This window comes from Hylobates moloch, unplaced genomic scaffold (assembly GCF_009828535.3).
Source record: "Hylobates moloch isolate HMO894 unplaced genomic scaffold, HMol_V3 SCAFFOLD_10, whole genome shotgun sequence".
Lineage (NCBI taxonomy): Eukaryota > Metazoa > Chordata > Mammalia > Primates > Hylobatidae > Hylobates > Hylobates moloch.
Genome location: NW_026652285.1, coordinates 32,887,098 through 32,910,656, shown reverse-complemented (window position 1 = coordinate 32,910,656; position 23,559 = coordinate 32,887,098). Strand labels below are relative to the sequence as shown.

Genomic DNA, 23,559 nt, shown 5'->3' with positions numbered 1-23,559 from the left:
CTGGATGTCTTATCCGCAGGCCTCAGCATTCCTGCCTCGGTTCTGCCTGATTGTTTTACATCAAGAAGTTGATCTTGCCAGCCATTTCCATGTTGTAGATCTGCCAGCAGGTTTCATAGATTTCCCTTTGTTCCTGGTGGCATGGCTTCTCATAGTACAAAAATTAGCCAGGCATGGTGGTGGACGCCTGTAATCCCAGCTGCACGGGAGGCTGAGGCAGGAGAATCGCTTGAACCCAGGAGGCGGAAGTTGCAGTGAGCCGAGATCATGCCATTGCACTCCAGCCTGGGCGACAGAGCAAGACTCCATTTCAAAAATAAAAATAAATAAATAATTTGAGGAACAAATCTATTGTGATATGTTTTTTGTAGTGTTTCATTGCCTTTAGGTTTAGGAAATCTGTCTCCATTCAGATATTTACCCGTGTTTTCTAAAAGTTTTAATAATTTTACATTATCCTTTCTTATCTACCTGGAATTTATTTAGTGTATGATTATGTGGCCGACTGTATTTTCAGTAGATTCTCACTTTGCTTTGTTGTGAAATGTCTGATTAGAGATTCCATGTAATGATAGGTATTTTGAGATTGTTGTGTTATTGGAGATTATTTTGTTGGTCTTTAAAATGTCATTATCTCCTAAGTTTGTTTTGTTTTATTTACAAGACACTATTGCAACAGGAACAAGCAAGCTAGGGGAAGATAAATAAGCTTCCTATGGAAGCTTAAATTTTATATTTACTCTACAAAGGGTTGTCCTGCCTTAAGGGATTTACTTAATATTATGATTTGTTTTGTAGTACAAATTAGAAATCTGCCCACATATTTCCTTTTTTTCCTTAAAGTCTGGAAGGCCTGTAGAATGTGGCACGGGCAGGAGGATACAGGGTTTGTGGAGATGCGCCATGTATCACATATGTCTGTGCAAAACCACTCGTGTTAGGATCCTAAAACTATCATCAGTGGAAACCCTGGCGGTTTTAGTGAGCTGGTCACATTTCATGAATGCAAGATGTTAGACTTCTATAGCAGGGTGTGTGTCATCTAGAGCAAGTTATTGACTTTACAGGTATTTGAGCTCCACCAGAATTCCCTAGAGGAAAGAAAGTGTGTTCCTCATTGAACATAATGGAAATAGTAAGACGTTCAGGCAGTCTGGTCTGCAACATTCGAATATTTCTTGCATCTCAAACTTCTTAAAGACCGTGATTCCCGTGTCTGTTTTCAGCGACTTCTCTTCATTGTCCTTCCCAAAAGTAAAGTAGCTAGTTGGCTGTGCTTCTGTTGCCCGCCCACCCGCCCGCCATCCTTCCTTCCTTCCTTCCTTTCTTCCTTCCTTCCCTCCTTCCCTCCCTCCCTCCCTTTCTCTCTCTCTTTCTTTCTTGGAGACAGTCTCACTCTGTCACCCAGGCTATAGTGCAGTGGTGTGATCTCGGCTCACTACAACCTCTGCTTCTCAGGTTCAAGTGATTCCCCTGCTTCAGCCTCCCAAGTAGCTGGGATTACCAGCATTCACCACCACACCCGGCTAATTTTTGTATTTTTAGTAGAGACAGGGTTTTACCATGTTGGCCAGGCTGGCCTCGAACTCCTGACCTCAAGTGATCCGCTCCCCTCTGCCTCCCAAAGTGCTGGGATTACAGAGATGAACCACCACACCCGGCCATGTGCATAACATCATGTATTTTCTTGAAGCACTTGTGTAAGTATCACTCATTTAAGTCCTTATTTCACTGGATTTTGGGGTCACATTTTCCATTAATGCCCAATTCTTAATGATTTGAGCGCTTGCTTTTCTTAACTTCAGTTGAACAGTTTGTCTGGCTTTCCTCTCCAGGTATTTCTGGGACTTCCTGGGTAAACTGCTTGTCCTTCCAGCCAGTCCTTTGACCCATGGCCCATTGGTCACCAGCTTCCCTAAGGTGTTCTCACTGGTGTCACTTTGGCTCAAGTTTAGGCCCAGCTCCTAGGCTATTGTATTTAATAAGACTATAGTTTGGGCCTAGTTCCTAAGCTATTAATATTTAATAAAGGATTTAACGGAAGGGCATTAGAACAAAGAGAGCTTAAAGCTGCATATGAAATATGGCTTCACTCAAAGTATACTGGTCCAAGTTCTGCTCAGGGCTTCTGTCTTCCTGATGCTTGGCTTACTGCTGTCCATAGGGCTAGCCTATCTTTCCTTAGGGAGTACCCTGAAAACTACTGATTCCCCTCCAGGGTCAACTCCAAACTGTATCAGTTAGCTTTGCTTTGAATAAAAATTGCCAGCCTTGGCAACATGGTGAAACCCAGTCTCCACAAAAAAAAATAAATAAATAAAAATTAAGTCTGTTGTGTTGGTGTATGCCTGTAGTCCCAGCTACTGGGCACTGAGATGGGAGGATCACTTGAGCCCCCAGGAATTCAAGGCTGCAGTGAGCTGTGATCATGACACTGCACCCCAACCTGGGTGACAGGTTTCAAAAAATTAAAAAAATTGATTCTGCCTTTTAGGAGGCAGTGTAGCAATATATCTTGAAATTTTAAGAAAATTCACATACTGTTTGAACCAGCAATTCAACTGCTAGAAATGTACTTTTATGGATATATTTTCAAATGCTTGCCAAACTATATGTATGTACAAGAATATTAATAATAGCTTTGTAATAGCAAAACACTGAGAACAACCTAAATGTAATACAGGATTTAAAAAAAATACAGAGATGGTTCCTCCCTAACAAAGAAAGAATTGGCTTTGTTGAAAAGAATAACCTAGATCTGTATGTGGCTAACTTTTTTTTGTGCTCTGGGTCTCCATTGGATTTGGTAAAAACTGTAGTACTAGAATATGATTGCCCCTGAGATGAAGCTGCTGGAGCATACGGTTGAGCTCAAGGTGCTGTCTGTTCTCCGGAACAGAAAGAGCAAGAGTGTGGCTTCAAAGAGTATAGGTTACAGCAGGCCGTATAGTGGAGGCCTCTTGCCTCAGGGTCAGCTCCTGCCTGTTTACCCTGTTCTAGAGGTTGAATATGCTGTGATATGCAGTGCATGCTTTATTTATGCCCTTGGGTCTCCACTTATGATTGGGATAGGTCTCTGTTTTTCTGTTTCTGACTTGGCTGTCCTAGGCACTTAGGACACTTCATTTGAACTCCTTCCTGGCCGATGACTTTTCACTGTCCACCTGCTTTAGCCCCTTCACACCTTCACTACCATGAGCTTTCCCTCTGTCATCCCAGCTACCATGGTTCAGTCCAAGTCATCTCTCACTGCACTGTGGGAACAGCCATCTGACTAACTCTTCACCCCAAAGCTGGATAAGTGGCTATATAATATGGGAGGCTTTCAGTGGACTTCGATTTGGGTGAGCTTTTGCTGCCCTCTTCTGGTCTCTAGTTGCTATAGCCGGCAGCTGCTGCTAATTAACTTGTTCTACTTTGATTTGTGTTAACATTTCTGGGTGAAACTACTTATGCTGATTGTTTTGCAGTAGTAGATCAAGTTGTAGCATGCTTGTAGGTACTGCGTAGCCTAAATGCTGTTCAGCCAATATACCTTTTCCCTCAATGCAGCTTTATCTTTTTTTTGTTGTTTTTTTGTGGGTTTTTTTGTATTTTTGGTGGAGATGGGGTTTCATCATGCTGCCCAGGCTAATCTCAAACTCCTGAGCTCAAGTGATCTGCCTGCCTCAGCCTCCCAAAGTGCTGGGATTACAGGCGTGAGCCACCGCGCCCGGCCCAGTGCAGCTTTATGTTATTCAGTCCTTTTAGCTGGTTTTGGAGGAAGAAAGGAAACTTAGGGATGACAGCAAAGCTAGCTTCAGGGAAAATTTTGAAATTTATTTTTTTTGCATCCCTTTTCCTCTCTTTTCACTGCCCACTTTCCGTTGTTCCTGTACTTCATTTTTCCTTGGGAATTTACCAAGCGAGAAACGTACAATCAACCACTGCTGTGAAATATTTACATATCATTAATTGAACTATTTATTAAGCACATGGTATGTGCTAACCCCTTGCCAGATTTGGTAAGACTTAGTCCTTGGCTTCAAGAAGTTTACTATTTATTGGGCAGAAGTGTCAAGTAAATACAAAGTTGGAAGGCAGAATGATTAATGCTATTTTAGAACACACAGGAGAGGCCACTAACTCGGCAATAGAGATTGAGGTTGTTGGAGTGAGATTATAGTAGGGATACTTGGATGTGGATGTGATGGCAGAACAGCACTGACAGTGTTAACCAATGAGAAACTGCCTTCTCATTAGTAGAGGTCCAGAACTTCCAGCAGGTAAGCCATTCTTTACCCAGCACCTCCTTTGACATTTCTTTCCATGTGAATGGTTCTTCAGCATTTGGACAAGTGGTTCTTTATCTGTAGCTGTTGAATCATGCCTTTCAATGCCTTAAAATAGGAGATGGTCCTCTTTCCATTTTTGTGCATTTTCTGTCATCCATTCTTCCCCCCAGCATCGGTGTCAGTGATATACAAACAAAGCAGAACTGAGACTTGAGGAGCTTACAGTTTAACAGGAGGAAACAGATATTTGATAAATGCTGTAAGGCATTATGATACAAGTATGTAGAGGGATAAGGAGGACAGCCTGTAACCCCATAGTCACCTTTTTTGTAAAAAGATCCTTCAGATAACCATTATTTTAGATATTCCTTGATGTCTAGAAATGCAAAACTGGTCACAAAAATAAACTATATTTACCATTTGACAGACTATTAACTAGCACTTATTTAAATTTGTTTATGATTATTGTTTAGTGTGTTTTAAAATGTATTTGTAGCAACGGTACCCTTCAAATTCACAAGATTGGGAAATGGTTTTCTAGAAGCAGATAGTGAATTTCAGAATGAGGTCTTTCTTATATATATACCCTAAGATTACAGTTGTTTTGCCTTAGTTAGAAATAAAGAAAAAACAGGACATCTAAGGAAATTTAACTCCAAGTCCAATTAGCCAACCGGCAAATTTTCCCAAACATTTAAAGAAGGCGTTAACACCAGTCTTAAAGAAACACTTCTAGGGCCGGGCGCGGTGGCTCACGCTTGTAATCCTAGCACTTTGGGAGGCCGAGGCGGGCGGATCACGAGGTCAGGAGATCGAGACCACGGTGAAATCCCGTCTCTACTAAAAATACAAAAAAAAAATTAGCCGGGCGTGGTGGCGGGCGCCTGTAGTCCCAGCTACTCGGGGAGGCTGAGGCAGGAGAATGGCGTGAACCCGGGAGGCGGAGCTTGCAGTGAGCCGAGATTGCGCCACTGCACTCCAGCCTGGGCGACAGAGCGAGACTCCATCTCAAAAAAAAAAAAAAAAAGAAACACTTCTAGAGAATAGAAAGCAAGCCAGTACTCCCTGATTCATTTTCTGAAGCTAGCATAAGTCTTTGTAACAAAACTTGACAGGGACATTACAAAAATGGAAAATTACAGGTAATGTCACTCAACACAGAAGCAAAAATCTAAACAAACCAAATCAACCATTTAGAGCAATACAGTAAGCCTAAAATGGGCTGATTAGGAATGTGAATTCCTAACGCCCCCAAACCAATCAAATTCACGTATTAACAGAAAAGTCACATGATTAACTTGTAGATACAGAAGTTTTTCATAAAATCAAAGATCCATTTATGAATTTTTTTTTTTTTTTTTTTTAAGAGACAGAGTCTCTCTCTGTTGCCCAGGCTGGAGTGCAAAGGCACGATTTCAGCTCACTGCAACCTCCGCCTCCTGGGTTCAAGTGATTCTCCTGCCTCAGCATCCCAAGTAGCTAGGAGTACAGCCACGTGCCACATGCCTGGCTAATTTTTTGTAGTTTTTAGTAGAGATGGCGTTTCACCATGTTGGCCAGGCTGGTCTCCTGACCTCAGGTGATCTGCCTACCTCGACCTCCTAAAGTGCTGGGATTGCAGGTGTGAGCCACTGCACCTGGCCCATGTATAAATTTTTAATATATTAGAAATAGTAGAGAACTCCTTTAATTTTCTAAAGGGATCTTAAAAAAAAAAAAACTACAAACACCATACTTAAATATTAAATATCGACAGTTTTTCAGTTGAGGTTTGGAATAAAACAAAGCTGTCTGGTTAGCACTGTACTAGAGGTCGTTGCCAGTGCACTAAGACAAGAAAATGAGTATATGTTGGAAAGAAAGAAATGGAACAGCCAGTATTTTCTGCCAAGTAGACAAGGATATAAACAGAATTGTGTGTATAGAAAACTCAAAAGAACTGAGATAAACTATTAGAATTAATAATTGAATTATATTAACAAACCTAGAATAAACCTAAGAACTAAAATGTGCAAGACCTTGACAGAAAACTATGAAGCATTATTGAAAGAATTAAAGACTCAAGTAAATAGCTTATAGATTGCTATCTTTACAATATTTAATCTTCCTATATTCCTTAACTCATTTCTAGATCTAATGCAGCCCAAGAAAATCCCAGCAATTTCACCTTTTTCCTTGTCTTTTTTTCTTTCCTTCTTTTGAAATAATTTGATTCTAAAATTCCTATGGAAATTTAAAAGGCCAGAGATAATGTAGACACTGTGAAGGACAACCTGCTGTAACAGATGAAAGGAAGTCTGATAAAGCTGCAGTAATGACAATGGTGTGGATCAGCACAGGGATAAAGAGAACAGTGCAACAGACTACTGAACCCAGAAACAAACTCATGCATATGTGGCCACAGTTTTTTAAACAAAGGAGCAGTTGGCAAGTCTTTTTCAGTATATGATGCTGTGTCAAGTAGATGTCCGTATGGGGAAGGGGGCACTTGAGTCCCACCTCACCAACACCAAAAATCAATTCCAGGTGATGTGTAGATCTAAATGGAAAAGAGAAAATAATAAAAATTCTAAGGAAATAATATAGGTAAATGTCTTTATGACCCAAGTGAAGGGAAATATTTCCTTTTTTTTTTTGAGATGGAGTCTCGCTCTGTCGCCCAGGCTGGAGTACAGTGGCGCAATCGCAGCTCACTGCAAGCTCCGCCTCCCGGGTTCACGCCATTCTCCTGCCTCAACCTCTCTGAGTAGCTGGGACTACAGGCGCCCGCCACCACGCCCGGCTAATTTTTTGTATTTTTAGTAGAGACGGGGTTTCACCGTGGTCTCGATCTCCTGACCTTGTGATCCGCCCGCCTTGGCCTCCCAAAGTGCTGGGATTACAAGCGTGAGCCACCGCGCCCGGCCGGGAAATATTTCTTAAACAGGATAATAACAGCAACTAGAAACACAAACCTGAAACCATTAACTATGAAGATTTAAAGATGGGAGAAATTAATGGTGTATTTTTGTGTTCTGTTAGGAATAATCCAATAAAGAGAAAAACATGATGGTATAAAAGAGAATTTGTAGAGTCACATTCTTTAAAAGGTGAAAAGTGGGTGAGATTTAGCATTGAAGAATAGGCTGAATTTGTTCACTAGTGATCAGTTCTAAAATCCTATGCAGTTTTTGTATAGTGGCTGCTGTTATTCCCATGTATTAGAATGGCAGAACCCCAGAGTAAACAATCTCATTGAATAACTACCAGAACCATCTGAAGGAACTTCAGCATTTTCCTGTTCAGTAAGCAATGTTTTGATATATTTTTATTTTAAAATTGAAAGGACTCAAATGACTTGGGTAGCTCTGGAATAAGTAGTCCTTTACAATTTTCACTTTCGTCAAGAAAACCAGTTTTTTAAAGGGCAGCCTGAGAGTCAGAATTCTCAAAAAGCTCTTGCCAAAAGCACCTTTTCTTACAAATGCTGTACTGTCCCGTAGCCCTGTGTGGCTTTAAAAACTGATCCTGGACAATTCATTAATTGGACTAGCCACATTTCAAGTGCTCAGTAGCCACATGTCACTAGCTAGTGGCAGCCTTTTCGATGGGGCAGATGTAGAATATTTTTGTCATTGCAGAAAGTTCTATTAGTTCTACAATGGGACTTTCCACCTTTGTGGACAGACACCAAATAAAATTTTAGCTGGACTGTAGTTAAGTGACTGCTGTGGTATAACTTTAACCCCTGCCACATTAGGTGTCAAAGGTGGCCCATCACTTTAAAAGCCTGCCTACTCTTTGGGTGTTTACTTGCATGGCTTAAGATTTTCTGGTTAAGAAATGAATTAGAGGCTGTGCATGGTAGTTCACACCTGTAATCCCAGCATTCTGGGAGGCCAATATGGGAGGACTGCTTGAGCCCAGGAGTTAGAGACCAGCCTGGGCAACATAGTGAGACCTGTCTCTACGGAAAATTAAAAATTTAGCCTGGACTGCCTGAGCCCAGGAGTTTGAGACTGCAGTGAGATGTGATCCAGCCATTGCACTCCAGCCTGGGTGACAGAGCACCGTGTCTCAAAATAAAAAAAAATTTAAAAAAAGAAATTTAAAACTATCCAACCTAGGGTTGTGACAGCATTGTTGAAGATCCGCAACCATTTGAGAGGTTTCAGGAAGCTTGCCTCACAAAAGGTTGGCTGAAGCTCAGAGGGATTTGCTGAAGCTTAGAGGTGAGGAATGCTGGAGGACTGTAATAGATTTTTGCTGCTGAGTTCAGCACTTGAGGAATCTGCCTCTTATAATTAGACAGCCCCCAAATGTAACTTCCCTTTCCTTTCCTGATGTTCTTCTCCCCTTTCCCCTCTCTTCACATAGTCCTATCCAAGCTTGGAGGAAAGGCTACTTCAGGGTGGTGTGCGTTATGTAGGGAAGATTTTTTTTTTTTTTTTTTTTTAGCTTAGATTCTGGTGGAAGATCTGTAATTGCAAGGCGAATTCACAGTAGATTGCGATTTGTGAGGGATACAGAGGATAGAAAATAGGATACATTGGATAAACTTAAAGGTATGGTTGGCACTTTACCTTGAAATGAAAAAAAAAAAAATTTAGATGTGATCATCTCCAAACTGGCTGCTTCGGGAGAGAGCCAGCCAGCTGGTTAACTGGGTTACATAATTCGAGTATGGGTTTGGGGTGGATATGTTCATAGGGACCTAATACCTCTTTCCAGCTTCTCTTTGTTTGTCCTGGAATTCCAAAACCTGTGATGTTATTGCTGGAACTTTGATTCAGCAGTTGCTAAACACCTACTCTTGTGTTTCTGGCACTAGGCTTGGGCCTTGGGTTTACACAGTCCCAACAGCGTCTGGGTGCTCAGTCTGATATGGGAGACAAGTGTACATAAATAATTACCATATAGTGTTGTTCATAAAGAGAATGTCCAAGGTCCAGAAGGTCCTGAAACAACATTTAGTCTGATTTCCCCCATTTTCTACTGGTTGCAGCTGAGGCCCAGAGAGGGAAAGAGAGACTGGTTTAAGTAATGCCAAAAGAACTAGAACCTGAGCACCCGAGTTTTCTGTTGACTGGTCCTTAATAATTTTACTCTACCACCCTAAAATATGACCACCATCCTTGCGGGAAACATCTGATTGCTGCTTTAAAAAGCCCACCCCTTCCATGATGTCCTCTTGACTGCCCTCTCTCCTTAACTCTGATACCACTTTACTATTTTTTCCTTGTGTGGATTGTGCTTTTGTGGAAATTTTTATTTCCTCTCTTGTATCGTGATTATCAGGACAGGAGCCAAGCCGGCTTCAATCTTTGTCCTTATTTCCCCTCCCCAAGCGACATCTGAACAACTGTCACACTTAACGAAGCCTCGGACAAGTTGGGTTCGAACCTGTTTGCTTGCTGCATTGAGAGACACCTTTGTGTACTGCAATAAAAATTCCTACTTTTCGGGCCACGTGAATGCATTTATGCTGTAAGAACTACGTGAGGTTAGTTACTGTTTGATTGCGGAGTTTTGTAGGTAGGAGGCACGGAACAGTAGCAACAATTTACTAAGAGAAAATTTGTAGGAATTGGAACAGGGCCCTGGGGTCCGCAGGGGGGGGCGGGCTGGGGCGGGCCTGCGCAGTGGTGCTGCGCGCGGAGCTCTGTTGCCGGAACTAGTCCGAGTCGTGCGTCGGGCCGCGCGCAGCCCCGCCCCGCCCCCTTCTCCCTCGGGGTGGAAACAAAGGGGGCTCGGCGCGTGGTGCGGAGCCTAGGGGAAAAGGGAGGAGCGCTCCGGCGGTCTGGCGCGCTGGGCTCGCTAGGTTTGTGCTGGCGAAGGGACGGGGTGGGACGGGCGACCCGGACCCAAGAAGTGGGAGGGCCGCGCATGTCGCGGCCTAGCGGCGAGGGGAGTCGCCTGCGCGCGCAGCGGAGGCCAGTGCGCCGGCGCGCAGCGAGCCCGGATCTGTGATCGCCGAGGCGGGGTGCAGCGGGGCGGGGCCGGGCCGGGCCAGGCCGGGCCCCTCGTGCGGTGTTGCAGGACTGGGCCGAGGCTCGGGCGGTTGGGGTGCGGGGGCGGAGAGGATGGAGCCTCCAAGGCGTTAGGCGACTCTGTCATCTCTGGGCGTGCAGCCGTCGTTTCCTGGCGCGGCCCGTGTGATGGTGCCGGGAGGAAGGAAGCGCAGTGACAGTGCCTCAGTTGGAGCCGGGGTTCCGGGGGTGAGGAGGCCCGCGGACGGCGGATCTGGCGAGCTGGCCGCAGGCTGGGCGAGCAGTCACAATAGGAGGCGGCGGCCCAGCGAGGAGCCGCGGGAGCTGCCCGGCAGGGCGGAGCCTCCCCTTGCAGGTACTGGCCGCCGCGGCCGTTGGCTGCAGCGCGAGGGCGGGACGGGCTGCGGGCCGTTGAGAGCCTGCGGGGCCGCGCCCGAGTCTTGGGCTAAGGTTTGGCTCGGCCTCCCGGCGGTCTTTGTTCCCGCGGTGGCGAGGAGGCGCGGTCTCAGCTCGCGGAGCCGCCGGCCCTCTGCCCGGCAGATGGCCTCGCTCTCTCGCTCCCTCCCTTTTTGCCGAGACGCAGGTGAAATGATGTCACCCAGGACAACGCGGAACCCGGTCGAAAGGGTCCTCTCTGGCGTCCTTCTACTTCCGTGGGTTTCTGGACAGGCTGCGTTTTGTTCTCAGGAGATGCAAGTTCTTTCAGGGCTGAAGCGTGAGAGAGGTTGGTTTTTGAAACGGGAGTATTTCAGGTTATTGAGGTCCAAAAAAAATAAAGTTTTTGTTTACGTCTGTATGGCTTGTAAGGTACGGTATTTTTCTTTGTGGTGCAAAAATGATGTATGCTATTATTCAGTAAAAGTTGGGTATGCTAATTATACCGTAAGTAGAAACACACACATGTAATTATCGCCACCATCATATGAATTGCCATTTCTTTTTTCTTAAGCGGTGGACTTAACGTATGAAAACTTAAATGTACACAAAGCTCATAATACAGTTGTTACCTTAGAGTTGCAAGTCTGCTGTATCTTGTTTGGCCTTGATTGCGAGTGCTGTTGAACATTTACCATAAATTTCTTTCAATAGCAAACAAACCTTGTATGTAGGCTTTTAAAAAAAATTCCCTTTTATAGGGACAGTTGAAATCGAAGTAAAATTGTTCCTATCTATCTTCAGGGAACACCGTCTAATGGAAGAAATAGAACTTTTGTAGAGATAACAATACGAAACCAAATACATATAGATGTCAGATCAGGTGTGGGAAGCTGGGACACACTTGGAATAAAAAGATGAAATTTCTGACTGGAAGTTTACCTGGGAATTATGTCACTTCACATACCCCTTTCTCTGGGGTTTATAAATGTATATTTAAGATATGGTATATTTCACCTTTTGCGAACCTACTAATCATACATTGTTCATTCAATTTTAAGTTGATTTTTATGATATTTCTGTAAGACTTATTTCTAAGAGATTTGAAGGCCTTAGAGCCTATAGTTGAATAAGTTCTGCCACAGACTCGTCATGTGGGCCTCAGGCTGTCATCCGTAAAATATAAAAAAAGTTGGACTTAAATAATCTGTGGGATTTCCACCTCTGACTTCGTCTGTGATTCTAGAAGGTAGTTCGTATTTCCATACTTGTTGGGCTTTATATACCCATCTTGTTTTTATAGTTAAATTGTCAGGTATTACTCTGGGTGAATATTGAGGAGAATTTTCTCTACTAAAATAACCTAATTTTTGATGAAGAGTAAACAAGATGGCATAGTCAGACATAACTGAATCTGTTAGCATCATAATGTAGAGTGTAGATTTGTTGTCTCTCTGTCGACAGCATTGGATGAGGCTTTTAGTTAATTCATGTTACATTCCCAGGCTTTTCTTTTTTTGAGGCTATGAGTGGAAATTGTGGGTGAGAAATTCTTATGATAAAAGTTTCTGAAATGATTAGGTACTTGATCAATATGGAAAGATTATTGGTCAAGATTATGTCTTCTAGTTTATTCCACCTATTTCTCTGTGCTACCTCTAGTTTGGTTTAGGCCACCACCATTTTGTAATTCATCTTGCTGGAAAGGTAGTTCTTAATTAGTCTTGATTGTTGCATTGTGTTTGTTTTGGTTTTCCTGCTAAGAAAACATGTCAGTTTTTACTTCCATTTTACTCTACTTAACTCATAGCCTTTTCTCTGGAAAGAGCGAACAGATTGTAAACATGGATTTGAACAGTATAGTTCTTGTTTAGTTCCTTCATCAGCAAACGTTAATACGACGTTATCTAGAGGAGATAAGGCATTAATACTTGAATTCTATATAGTAAATTAATGAGAGAAATTTAGAATAAACAGATGAAGAAGAGGGGTCATGTACACACAGTCTCTTTTCCCAAATCTTACATCTTTCATTTAAAAAAATTTTTTTTTAATTTTAGTTTTTCCAGAAACGGGTTTTGCTATGTTGTCCATTCTGGACTCGAACTTCTGGGCCCAGGTGATCCTCCTTTCTTGGCCTCCTGAGTAACTAGGACTACAGGTGTTTGCCATGGAGCCTGCCTGCCTTAGATCTTTCCCTTATTTAAGGATCTGAACTTTTTACCTCTTACTTCTCTCTAGGTTATGGAGCCCTATTATCCTCTTGTAGTTCCTGTTACTAATTGTCCCTCACTAGACTGAGTCGCTTTAAGGGTAAGGACTGTTTCTTTTTCCCATTTTGTAGTCGCAGCATCCAGCATATGGCAGGCAAGCAATAAATATTTGAATTATGATTGTTATTTAGTACAATCATAACTCAATCATACCTCTTTTTTTCCCACTATCGTAAAACCCACAATTATTGTGTAAGTAATTATATGTGTGTGCGCCGTATGTGTTTGGAGAGAGGGAGGGGGAGAGAGTGTATAAAATTTTTTATTGGTTTGGACTTTTGTGGTCTAGATATTTTTCACATCTGTGTAATTCTTTTTGGTAACCAGCCTAAGTAAAACGATTTTAGACATACTTCTTTGAGGGGAGAAAAATCTTTGTGTAGGCAAATCTAGATTTTGGAAGGGAAGGGAAGGAAAGAAAAGTTTATTTAAAATATGTAATTCTTATTTTTCTTACCCTTTATTTCTGCATTCTCTGTGTAATGGATAGAGGATTTCTTTAGTTGCATCTGTTTTCTTTTCCCTTTTCCTTCTTTTTCATCACCTTATGGGATTGTGGACTGCGGAAAGGAAGTAGGGGAGCCTTAGGCTATTTTCACAGACCCTTTTTCTGCTATGCTCTCAGAAAGAGATGGGTCCAGTTTGTTTGCCTAAACTCAAGAGTGGGAACAATAATTTCTTTTTAGAAATGATTGTCCCGGTGCTGGGCAGTAATGAACATCCTCACCCACATAGTACCAGTCCTTGAATGGTTTTTCCTAATACTGCCTATTAGCTTTTCTAAATTATTTTTTAGGTCAGGCATGGTGGCTCACGCCTGTAATCCCAGCACTTTGGGAGGCCGAGGTTGGTGGATCACCTGAGGTCAGGAGTTTGAAACCAGCCTGAATAATATGATAAAATCCTGTCTGTACTAAAAATACAAAAAAATTAGTCGGGTGTGGTGGCCAGCACCTGTAATCCGCAACTCTGGAGGCTGAAGCAGGAGAATTGCTTGAACCTGGGAGGTGAAGGTTGCAGTGAGTCAGGATCGTGCGAGTCAGGATTGCGCCACTGCACTCCACCCTGGGCAACAAGAGTGAAGCTCCGTCTCAAAAAAAAAAAAAAAAAATATATACACACACACACACACACCTATGCACACACACATATATATATATGAAAAGCAAATTGTGACCATTGTGTAGTGATAGAATTTTATTTTTTATTCCTTTCAGTCTTTTTCATGTGTCATTTGTGTATGAGAATTGTTGAAGCTTAGAGATGAATGACTTAGAAATTTTGTCTTGGATCTCTAAGGGTAATAACACCTCAGAGGGTCAGTTCCATCCAGTGTTTGGACCTCAGTTTTCCAGAACCAGGCTTTCGATTTTTTTTTTTTTTAAAGGAGCTTTGTTGAGTTACGTTTTATATACCATAAAATTCACTCCATTCAATTAGATTTTTTTTGTTACATTTTGAACATTTCTGTCGTCCCCCAAAGATCCCTGTGCCCATCCAGGCCTGCCTTTTGCATAACTCCAAGCGTGCACAGTCCCATTCCTGCTTGCAGTGTTCTCTCCTGGACCAGCTTTGAAGAATGCCATCCGGAACTTTGAGTACCCCTGCTCCACACTGTCAAAATCCTTTAAGAGAACTCTGCTTCCAGAAAACAAAAGCCAAGGAAACAGATTTGTTTTAGGCCCAGTGATAGAACTCTTTTCAAAGGAAAGGTGACATTTAGGTCTAGTTTATTCTCAGAACAGGGAAAAAAAATCCTAGAAGGAGCACAGCATGCATCAGTAGTAGCTCAATGATTTATTCTGCCTCAGTAGGATGGGGTGGACTTACTGGGCAACCACTGACTTCATTTAATGGTAACCTGCAGGTGAGTGCATCAGGTCTCTTCCTTGATCAAAGCTTTTAGCTTGTCTCATTGCCAACCAGATTTCTAAGAAACTTGTTACACAAATCAGAAAGGCAGGCTGTTACATCATTTGCTTACAGTGTGGAAGATTATTCTTTTAATAAATAGTTGAATGCCTGCCATGTGCCATGTACTCTTCTAGGTGTTAGTGACATTGTGCTGAACAAGACATGGAGCTTACACATGTTCTCCTGAGGGTATTATGCTCAAGTCACCTCATTGATTTGGCTGCTCTTTAATCTTTATAGGGAGTTCTCTGTTTTTCTTCCTAATATTCCAAGATAACTTTTTTCTTGAATTTATGAAGTCCTGTTTATATTTAACCCTACCTTATGATCATAGCATTTAAATAATTTTTCCCTCCCCCAAGTAGTAGTGTTTCTGGTTGCTACTTTTTAATGGCTGCATAGTTGAAGCAAGTGTACCGTAATTTTACTTAGCAAATATTTGTTAAACATTTAGGTTGCTTCTAGTTGCCTTTTAAATTGTCACTATTATTGTGCTGTGGTGACCGTATTCATGCATACGGCTTTTCTCATATTTTGGTATATAACCTGATAATTTGTCAGTTTAAATATTAGAGATTCAAACATGTTTTTTAAACTATTAATAAAATCTACCTAATTACTTCCAAGAGATTAACAGTTGCCATCATGGAAGTGGTGAGAATATTTGGAGTTTTGGATTTGACTTTATTTTACAGATACCCAGACTCGTAGCTAGAGGTGACACTAAGCACCTGACTCCTCATCTAATGTTTTGTTTTCGTCTTTTATATTAGGCTGTGATTTTAGTGCTTTTGACCGACCAGTTGGTATGCTGAAGAATGCTCTGTGGGCCTTTGTGAACACCTTATTTTGTAGAAGTACATTATGTCATACTGGCTTAGAAGTCATGTAACTGTGTCCTCTCTCTCACTTTTACTGAAGAAAAAAAAAAAGAACAAAGAAGGATGCTGTTGTCAGAAGCAATTTTAAATGTTTTGGGACAGTGTCTTGTCCTAAGTGCTAATTTTAGTGCGATAATTACTAATAATGCCTGCAGTCTCCAAGAAAAGTTAAATTGTTGGTTATGTTACCAAAACACAGAATGGCCAGATTAAACAAAGGATGTCCTAAAATAGTAGTGTTGATGCTTAAAAGGTTAAACTGTTTTCTGTAAACTTTAGTTTTGTGAAATAGGGTTTTCTTAGTTATGCTTAATGAATTAGTCGATATTTATGGAAATAGACATTAAACATGGTAAGTTTTGGGAGTTGCAGACTTAATCTGGTCTCAGGATGTTTCCTTGGCAGGACTTTTTAAATACAGGTTGCATTCTGAGAGAAAGCCAGAGTTACCAAATCTGTAATGCTGAACAGTTGCCAGCCTAGATAAAAATTATATCAGTTTTCAGGAAACAAGTTTATTTTTAAGTACTAAAAATGGTTTTAAATAGGCCTGGTGGAATAGTTGATACATACTAATCAAACTAGATTATAAAAAAGAATGTTACTTTAAAGTAGAAGGTGGTTTTGTGGGTTGAGTATGAACCTTAGAATTTGATAGACTTGAGTTCAGATTATGGTTTTGATATTTCTGAGGTGTGTGACTTTAAGCAAGTCTGTTAAACCTGGTGTTCAGTGTATAAAGATGGGAGAGCCCAGTTCAGTTTCTGGCATGAAGCTAGCTGTTACCAGATGGAGGCTTTTTTTTTTTTTTTTGAGACGGAGTCTTGCTCTGTCGCCCAGGCTGGAGTGCAGTGGCGCGATCTCGGCTCACTGCAACCTCCGCCTCCCGGGCTCACGCCATTCTCCTGCCTCAGCCTCTCCGAGTAGCTGGGACTACAGGCGCCCGCCACCACGCCCGGCTAATTTTTTGTATTTTTAGTAGAGACGGGGTTTCACCGTGGTCTCGATCTCCTGACCTCGTGATCCGCCCGCCTCGGCCTCCCAAAGTGCTGGGATTACAAGCGTGAGCCACCGCGCCCGGCCAGATTGAGGCTTTAAAACCTGCTATACTGCTTAAATAAAAATGTGTTAATTTTTATGTCTTTTGTAATCAAATCAGTGTAGCCAGAATTCTGGAAAAGAAACTTTTTTTCACTGTGGTACAATAATTTTTATTCAAGTTATATACATAACATTTTGTTTTCTGTAACAAATTACTACAAATTTATTTGTTTAAAACACAAATATTTCCTCACTATTTCCACGAATCAGGAGTCCTGGTATGGGTTAGCTGCTGGGCCCCCTGTCCAGGGTCTTACCTTGCAGGAGCTGTGATTTCTTTTTTTTCTTTTCCTTTCTTTTTTTTTTTTTTTGAGACCGTCTTGCTCTGTCACCAGGCTGGAGTGCAGTGGCACAATCTTGGCTCATTGCAACCTCTACCTCCTGGATTCAAGTGATTCTCCTGCCTCAGCTTCCCAAGTGGCTGGGACTACAGGTGTGCACCACCACGCCCAGCTAATTTTTGTATTTTTAGTAGAGATGGGGTTTCATCATTTTGGCCAGGATGGTCTCTATCTCTTGACTTCATGATCTGCCCACCTTGGCCTCCCAAAGTGCTGGGATTACAGGTGTGAGCCACCGTACCCAGCCCAGAGCTGTGATTTCATCCGTGTCTCCTTCCAAGTTCACTGGTAGAATGTGGTTCTTGTGATTATAGGACTGAGGTCCTCCATTTTCTTGCTGGCTGTCAACTGGTGACTGCTTTCAGCTCCTAGAAGCTGCCCTCAAGCTCCTGCCACATGGTACCTTTCGCCTGCCTTCTCACATCTTAGTCTGAAGAATTGGCAAGAGAATCTCTTGGGAAGGACTCAGTTCTGCTTTCTCTGATTAAGTCAGGCCCAGGCTCACCCGGGATAATCTCTCTCTTTAACTTGAATTCACCTTACTTGGAATCTTCGTTGCATCTGAACGTCTTTCCTCTTTCATCATATGATTTTACCTAATCATGGGAATGAAATACATCACATTCACAGCCCTGCCTGCGCACATGGGGAAGGGGGTTGTACAGGAGATGGACACCAGAGGTAATCTTGGGCAACCTATGTATGGCACTGCCTGCCCCATACACACACACACACGCGCGTGATTTTATTTTACCTAGTAGTAAAATGAAATTGTACCTCGTTTTAATCAAGCCCATCTATGGTTTTGTCCCAGACTTATTTTGAATATAGCTTTTCTCCATTATATTTGAATATAGCTTTTCTCCATTATATTGGTCCATCCTTTTTAAGACAAATGGAGCCTCTGATCAAAGGAAACTATTGTGAGTAGGAGAGGATATGCGTGAAAATTATGGCCACAGGGACCAGGTTGGCCAGTTTTTCATTTGTCTATGACCAAGATCTTAACATTTCAAAGGAACAAGGAATGAAGGAGAAGAAACATAACCTTGATTTGTCTTTTCCCAGCCAGCTACTTGTACTAGCAATTTTGTAAGACTGCTTTGGGCATGATAGTTGAAGGCAGGATGGCCTTAGGATAACACACTACAAAGGATACATAATGAGCAAATGAGAAGCTTAAGAGGATGCAAAAAGATTTCTACATAAAGAAACAAACCATTTTGAGAGAGTGGCAAAAGCCTTCCTTAGATTGAGTCAGGAATGTGAAATACTCCTTTTTCTATGAAATCTTAACTCTTCACATTAATTCAGAACTCTTACTCCTAATTTTTCCCTGTTTTATGGCCTTTAAACATTGTGTTACAGTTGGCTGCTTGCATCTGGGTTTCAAAAATTGTTAGAATAAGCGTCTTGAGGGTGGGGCCCATGTTTTTATATCTTATTAGATTAACAAATACTTATTTTTAGATATTGTCTCACCATGTTGACCAGGCTGGAGTATAGTATTGCAGTCATAGCTCACTGTAACCTCAAACTACTGGGCTCAGGTGAAACTCCTGCCTTAGCCTCCTGAGTAGCTAAGACTACAGGAGTGTGCCAGCATGCCACACTAATTTAATTTTTTTAATTTTTATTTATTTATTTATTTTTGGGGGTAGAAATGGGGTTCTCTCTATGTTGTCCAGGCTATTCTTGAGCTCCTGTGCTCAAGCTCTTCTCCCACCAGGGCCTCCCAAAGGGTTGAGATTACAAGTGTGAGCCACTGCATTTGGCCTGTCTGTATTCTTCCTAATGTAATTCTTGGCTTGTAGGAGTCAGTCAGTAAATACGCCTTGATTCAGCAATGCATACTTCTGCGTAATGGTAAAGGATAGTACATTCATGTTTGTAGTATAGGGATCAGGACATTCTGTACAGAAAACTAATGAATTCTAAAGTTCCTGTTTTCAAGTGCTTTGTTTTTTACTTCTAGGTGAGTCTTTGGAAGTATTTTTACTCTTACCAGTGGGCACAGTTATCTGTTTACCAGGTCCATAGCAAACCAGAAACAAAATACTATAAAAAGGCTGAGGAAGGTAGGGGTATTAATATACTAACAGCAGGGATATTAATAGCATTTCATTTTATGATCGGTTTCTGGCTGCTTCCTTACTATCTAGCCATACTAAATGTTTTGCAGTTTCCTGGCTACACTGCTGTCTCTTGGCAGCTACTTCTCCATAGCACCTAGTGCCTAGCGTTACCATAATACTTACATCATGCAGTGATTTACTTTTGTTTCTTTCTTATAGCATATACTTTTTGAAAGTAGGAAACGATGCCTTTGTTTTTGGTTTAATGCCTGTCACCAAATAGATGCTTAAAGGTAGGATTGAGTGAATGAATGAGGCAATGAAACTCTAAAAAGAAGACCATATTAAAGTATATAACTTTTAGTGTAGGGACAAGAAAGGACCACGAGCCTTAACCCCCCAAGAAGAATTCACTGTCACAGCACAGTGGAACACATTATGTTCATGATTTTTTTTTTAATGTTACAGAGTAAGTATATTTACATATGAATTTAAGGGGATTAACCCATAATCAAGTCAAACATTTATTTTTGTTTTTTAGTTTTTGTAGAGACTGGGGCGATCCTCCCACCTTGGCATACCAAAGTGCTGGGATTACAGGTGTGACCACTGCATTGGCCAAATCAAGCATTTGAAACGTGGCAGTCATTTACTTTTGTGCTTATGATTGTGTCCTTTATTCCTTAGGAAGGTCATTAGGTTTGTGTTGAATAGAGCTGAGATTTCTGCAGTCAGATGTATGATTGCTATAGAAAATTTGCCACAACTATTGTTAAATCTGTCATCTTCCTTTGCATGATTATTTGGAAGCTTAACTAAAAAAACAGAATGAGAAAAAGTATTAATCTTGGTCCAGGCAAACACTTAACCTTTCTGTACTTAAGATATGTAATTTTACCTCGGGTTTTCTTAGCATGAAGTCTGTCCTTTAGGATTTCGGAATTAACACCAACAGAAAAAGTTACCAATAGGTATTTGGGAAACAGGAAGGACATGGTGTTCTTGGGCTGTGCTGTTTTGCCTCCAACAGTTTTTGTAAGAGAGATCCATTGCCAGAGGCAACCTTTGCCCTCTGTATGTTTTGATGTTTAACATTAATTTTTAATTTCTTTCGTGTCTTCGCTAGCAGAATCATCAAATACCTAGAAAATCCAGACTATCCTTCATAGGCGTGTTTCTCCACATTGGTGCAGCTAGCCATGAACTATCCTTTTCTTCCTCTTTTTCCCAGATGTCTTCCGGGGCCAATTCAGCATCTCTACCTGGCCATCCTAACAAGGTGATTTGTGAAAGGGTGAGACTTCAGAGCCTGTTCCCTCTCCTCCCAAGTGATCAGAACACTACCGTTCAAGAGGATGCTCACTTCAAAGCTTTCTTCCAGGTTCTTATATATTTACCCTTTCCCTACATAGGGCTGAAAGTCACATTCTGCGGTGTTTCTAGGAAGGCTTGAAACAAAATGCCCAATACCGTCTCCTTATTTTCTGTTGTATGTGGAAATAAGTATTCTTCTTAGAGGACTTTAATATTTTTTCAGCCAGCTTTTCTGACGAATGTTTGTCTTCTTGAGCTACTCAGCTACTGTTAATTATTTGACTAAATATTCTTGTGTTTTGATCTTTTGGTCTTAAATCACTTGTCCTAATAGGTCAAGTTCTGTAGGAAAGTAGAAGATAGTGTAGAATATATGAAGTTGTGTAGGAAAGGAAAAATGAAGCATGTAAGATGTTCACTAGTTACTTGCTTGGCACCCAGAGTTCGATAGTAACATGTATTTCTGAGAGAAAACATGGTTACTTGTCTTCTTTTACCTGTGGGTAAACATGTGAGTTAAAAAAATTTTTTTAAATATAAAATGAAAACTTGAAAGTAAGTTTTCATGTAAATGGATTGAAACTCATTAGGTTATTAACAGGATTACTGGGATCTGCTCATAGAAATCATTGGCTACCAAACTTTCAATCCATATTCCTAGAGAAGCATGTTTTAGTAATGGAAGTCAGTATTGCTGTTACCACAAAAGTTAGGTTACACAATTGCCTCTGAGTGGTAGGATTGCAGGCCAATGTGTATAAACCTGAGGTAGTGAACTAATTGATCATCAAGGCTGGGACTTTTGAATAAGAGCCAGCTCATTTTCTGTTTGTATGAAAGTGAAATCCTTGTGACACATAAAGTTGGAGAGACAAAATTTGGAGGGATAGGTGATCTAGGGCTCTTCAGTCTGGTATTCCAGGTTCTCTGCTTTGCATGTATTAACTCTTTGTTTTTAGCCCTCACAATAAACTGGTCATTGATGGTTTTTAAGATGTGGAAACAGGCTAAGAAAAGCTCAGTGAGGTGCTTAATCACATATTAGTTATTTGGCAGAGAAGGGCCTCAAATCTAACTTTAGCTGTATCTTGTCTACTATGTATTTGTGGAAGAAATGGACTTAATACCCTTACTACTGCCACCAATAAAAAGGGTTTTTTTTGGGGTGGGGGGGATACTTTTCTCCATATTCCCTTTGTGTTTTCAAACAATAACTCAATATAAACTTTAATTTCAGAGAGTAGCTGCCGCATGCAATAGATTTAAACTCATGTTGTGAAAACGAAACAAAGTTAGAGCCAATTGCATTTGAGTGTTGCAGAAAGATGAAATATATTGTTGTTAAATTTTTATTTAAATAGTCTTAATTTAACTTAAGCCTTATTTTCCTTGAACCTTAGAACAAAGCCCTCAGTGAACTTTGGGGCGGAGGTGCAGGGGGATCTAGAAGTTTTTTTTTGCCCAGAAACTGCCCTACCACTGTTCGACATGAAGCAAAGTAGATCTTTCTCACAACTCCTTTGAGATACTGATACCTTCAGCTAGTTGATATCTTTTTAAAAAGGGTGTAATTTGTTAGTTCCAGTTACACTTCTTATCCTTAAAAACTTAGTTACCACATGCAAAGGAAAACCTACCCAGCCATCTAGTGTCACAAAATTATTCCCTTAATGTGTTCCCTTAATGCTTTCTTCTTGGCTTTCTCCTCAAGTACCTTCTCTCCCAATTCTTTCTACTTTTCCTTCTTTTTAGAATAATCTGTTTTAAACAGATTTACCTGTGTTTTCATTTTTTTCTTAAGGCACCTTCTCTGCTTCCTTTAAGCTCCTGTCTTTTCTGAGGACATCAGCCTTCTCTAGGAGTGAAGAAGTTAATTGATTTCCACCACCCCCCACACCAAGCATGAGGAATTGGGTGTGTGGCAGTCAAGTGGCCACATGGGAGAAAAAATGTGTTGCTACACTTCCTGGATTCTTACTGTTGTTTCTACTACCAGTCTTTTTGAACAAAAAAAGTTATCCTGTTTTTGAGCTTTTGTCAGTCATATCTATTATTTATCAGTTCTGTCATTGTCCTTGTTTATTACAAACTTACATTTTGCTTCTCATATTTGCTTGTTTTGTATTGCTCCTAGTCAAGACTTCTTTTTAATTGCCCAAAATTCTGGGTTTTCTTTTAAATTTTACATGCTTTGTGAAATAATATTTGTGAACTATTTCATATATGCAATTTAGAAAATGTAAAGCAGACACCTATATAATAATAAGACCATCTAGTGTAAGAAACCAGCCATTACCAACACTTTTGAAGCCCCCATATGACCCTCCATGTTATATCCCATACTTGTGCCTCACGTACATCTCTCTTCAGTATCCTTTTGTTTTTCTATATGGTTTTACCATATAAAATATCCCTTGATATTATACTGTTTAATTTTGCTTGTTTCTGAAGTTAGTATAAATGATGTCACACTTTGTATACTTGTTAAAAAATTCATCCCTACTAGTGCATCTGCCTGTATACTTGATTTATTTTATTGTTTTTAGTTTTCTATTATATGAATATACTGCAGCTTGTCTCCTTTCTTTTTGCTTGACATTTGGGTAGTTTCCTGTCTTTTTTTTTGTTTTTTAATGTTATTACAAGCAGTGCTTCCAGGAATATTTTGTATGTGCTTCCCAGTGCACATTTGGTTGGTATTTTAATGTTTCTGTGAAAATGATGGCTTTGTGTACTCATTGCCCACAGAAGAGGTATAAGTGTAGGCTCATTTGCATCTCTATAAAAACTCATATTTAAAATTAGAATCTTAAAGTGCTTCATACAATATTTTAAACATTTTTAAATTAAGGTATACTTAACATAAAATTTACTTTTTTAGCATATAGGTTTATGAGTTTGACAAATGCATACAGGTGTGGAGTCACCACCACATTGAATAATAAAACAGTTTCATTACCCCCCAAAATTCCCTCATGTCTCTTTGCTGTCAACCCCTATCTTAAAGTTTTAAAATTAGCCATGTCTTTACTGTCAGTGGAT

The 23,559-nt window shown here is 40.8% G+C and overlaps 1 protein-coding gene across 17 annotated transcripts in view; it reads left to right on the top strand.

Annotated features, from left to right (window-relative positions):
• RNF38 (ring finger protein 38) overlaps positions 1-23,559 on the top strand; it is a 156,088-nt gene that overhangs the window by 82,054 nt on the left and 50,475 nt on the right. For 2 of the 17 annotated variants that reach the window (XM_032164157.2, XM_058444996.1), the window contains exons 1-2: positions 10,452-10,598; positions 20,435-20,584. The exons of 1 other annotated variant lie outside the window; for it this stretch is intronic. In XM_032164157.2, the coding sequence (XP_032020048.1) occupies positions 20,435-20,584 (150 nt within the window). In that variant the 5' untranslated portion in view covers positions 10,452-10,598. Of the gene's footprint in view, positions 1-9,964; positions 10,075-10,451; positions 10,599-10,693; positions 10,968-20,434; positions 20,585-23,559 lie in introns of those variants that run through there. 14 more of the 17 variants (XM_058444990.1, XM_032164154.2, XM_032164158.2 and 11 more) reach the window with 13 other exon arrangements.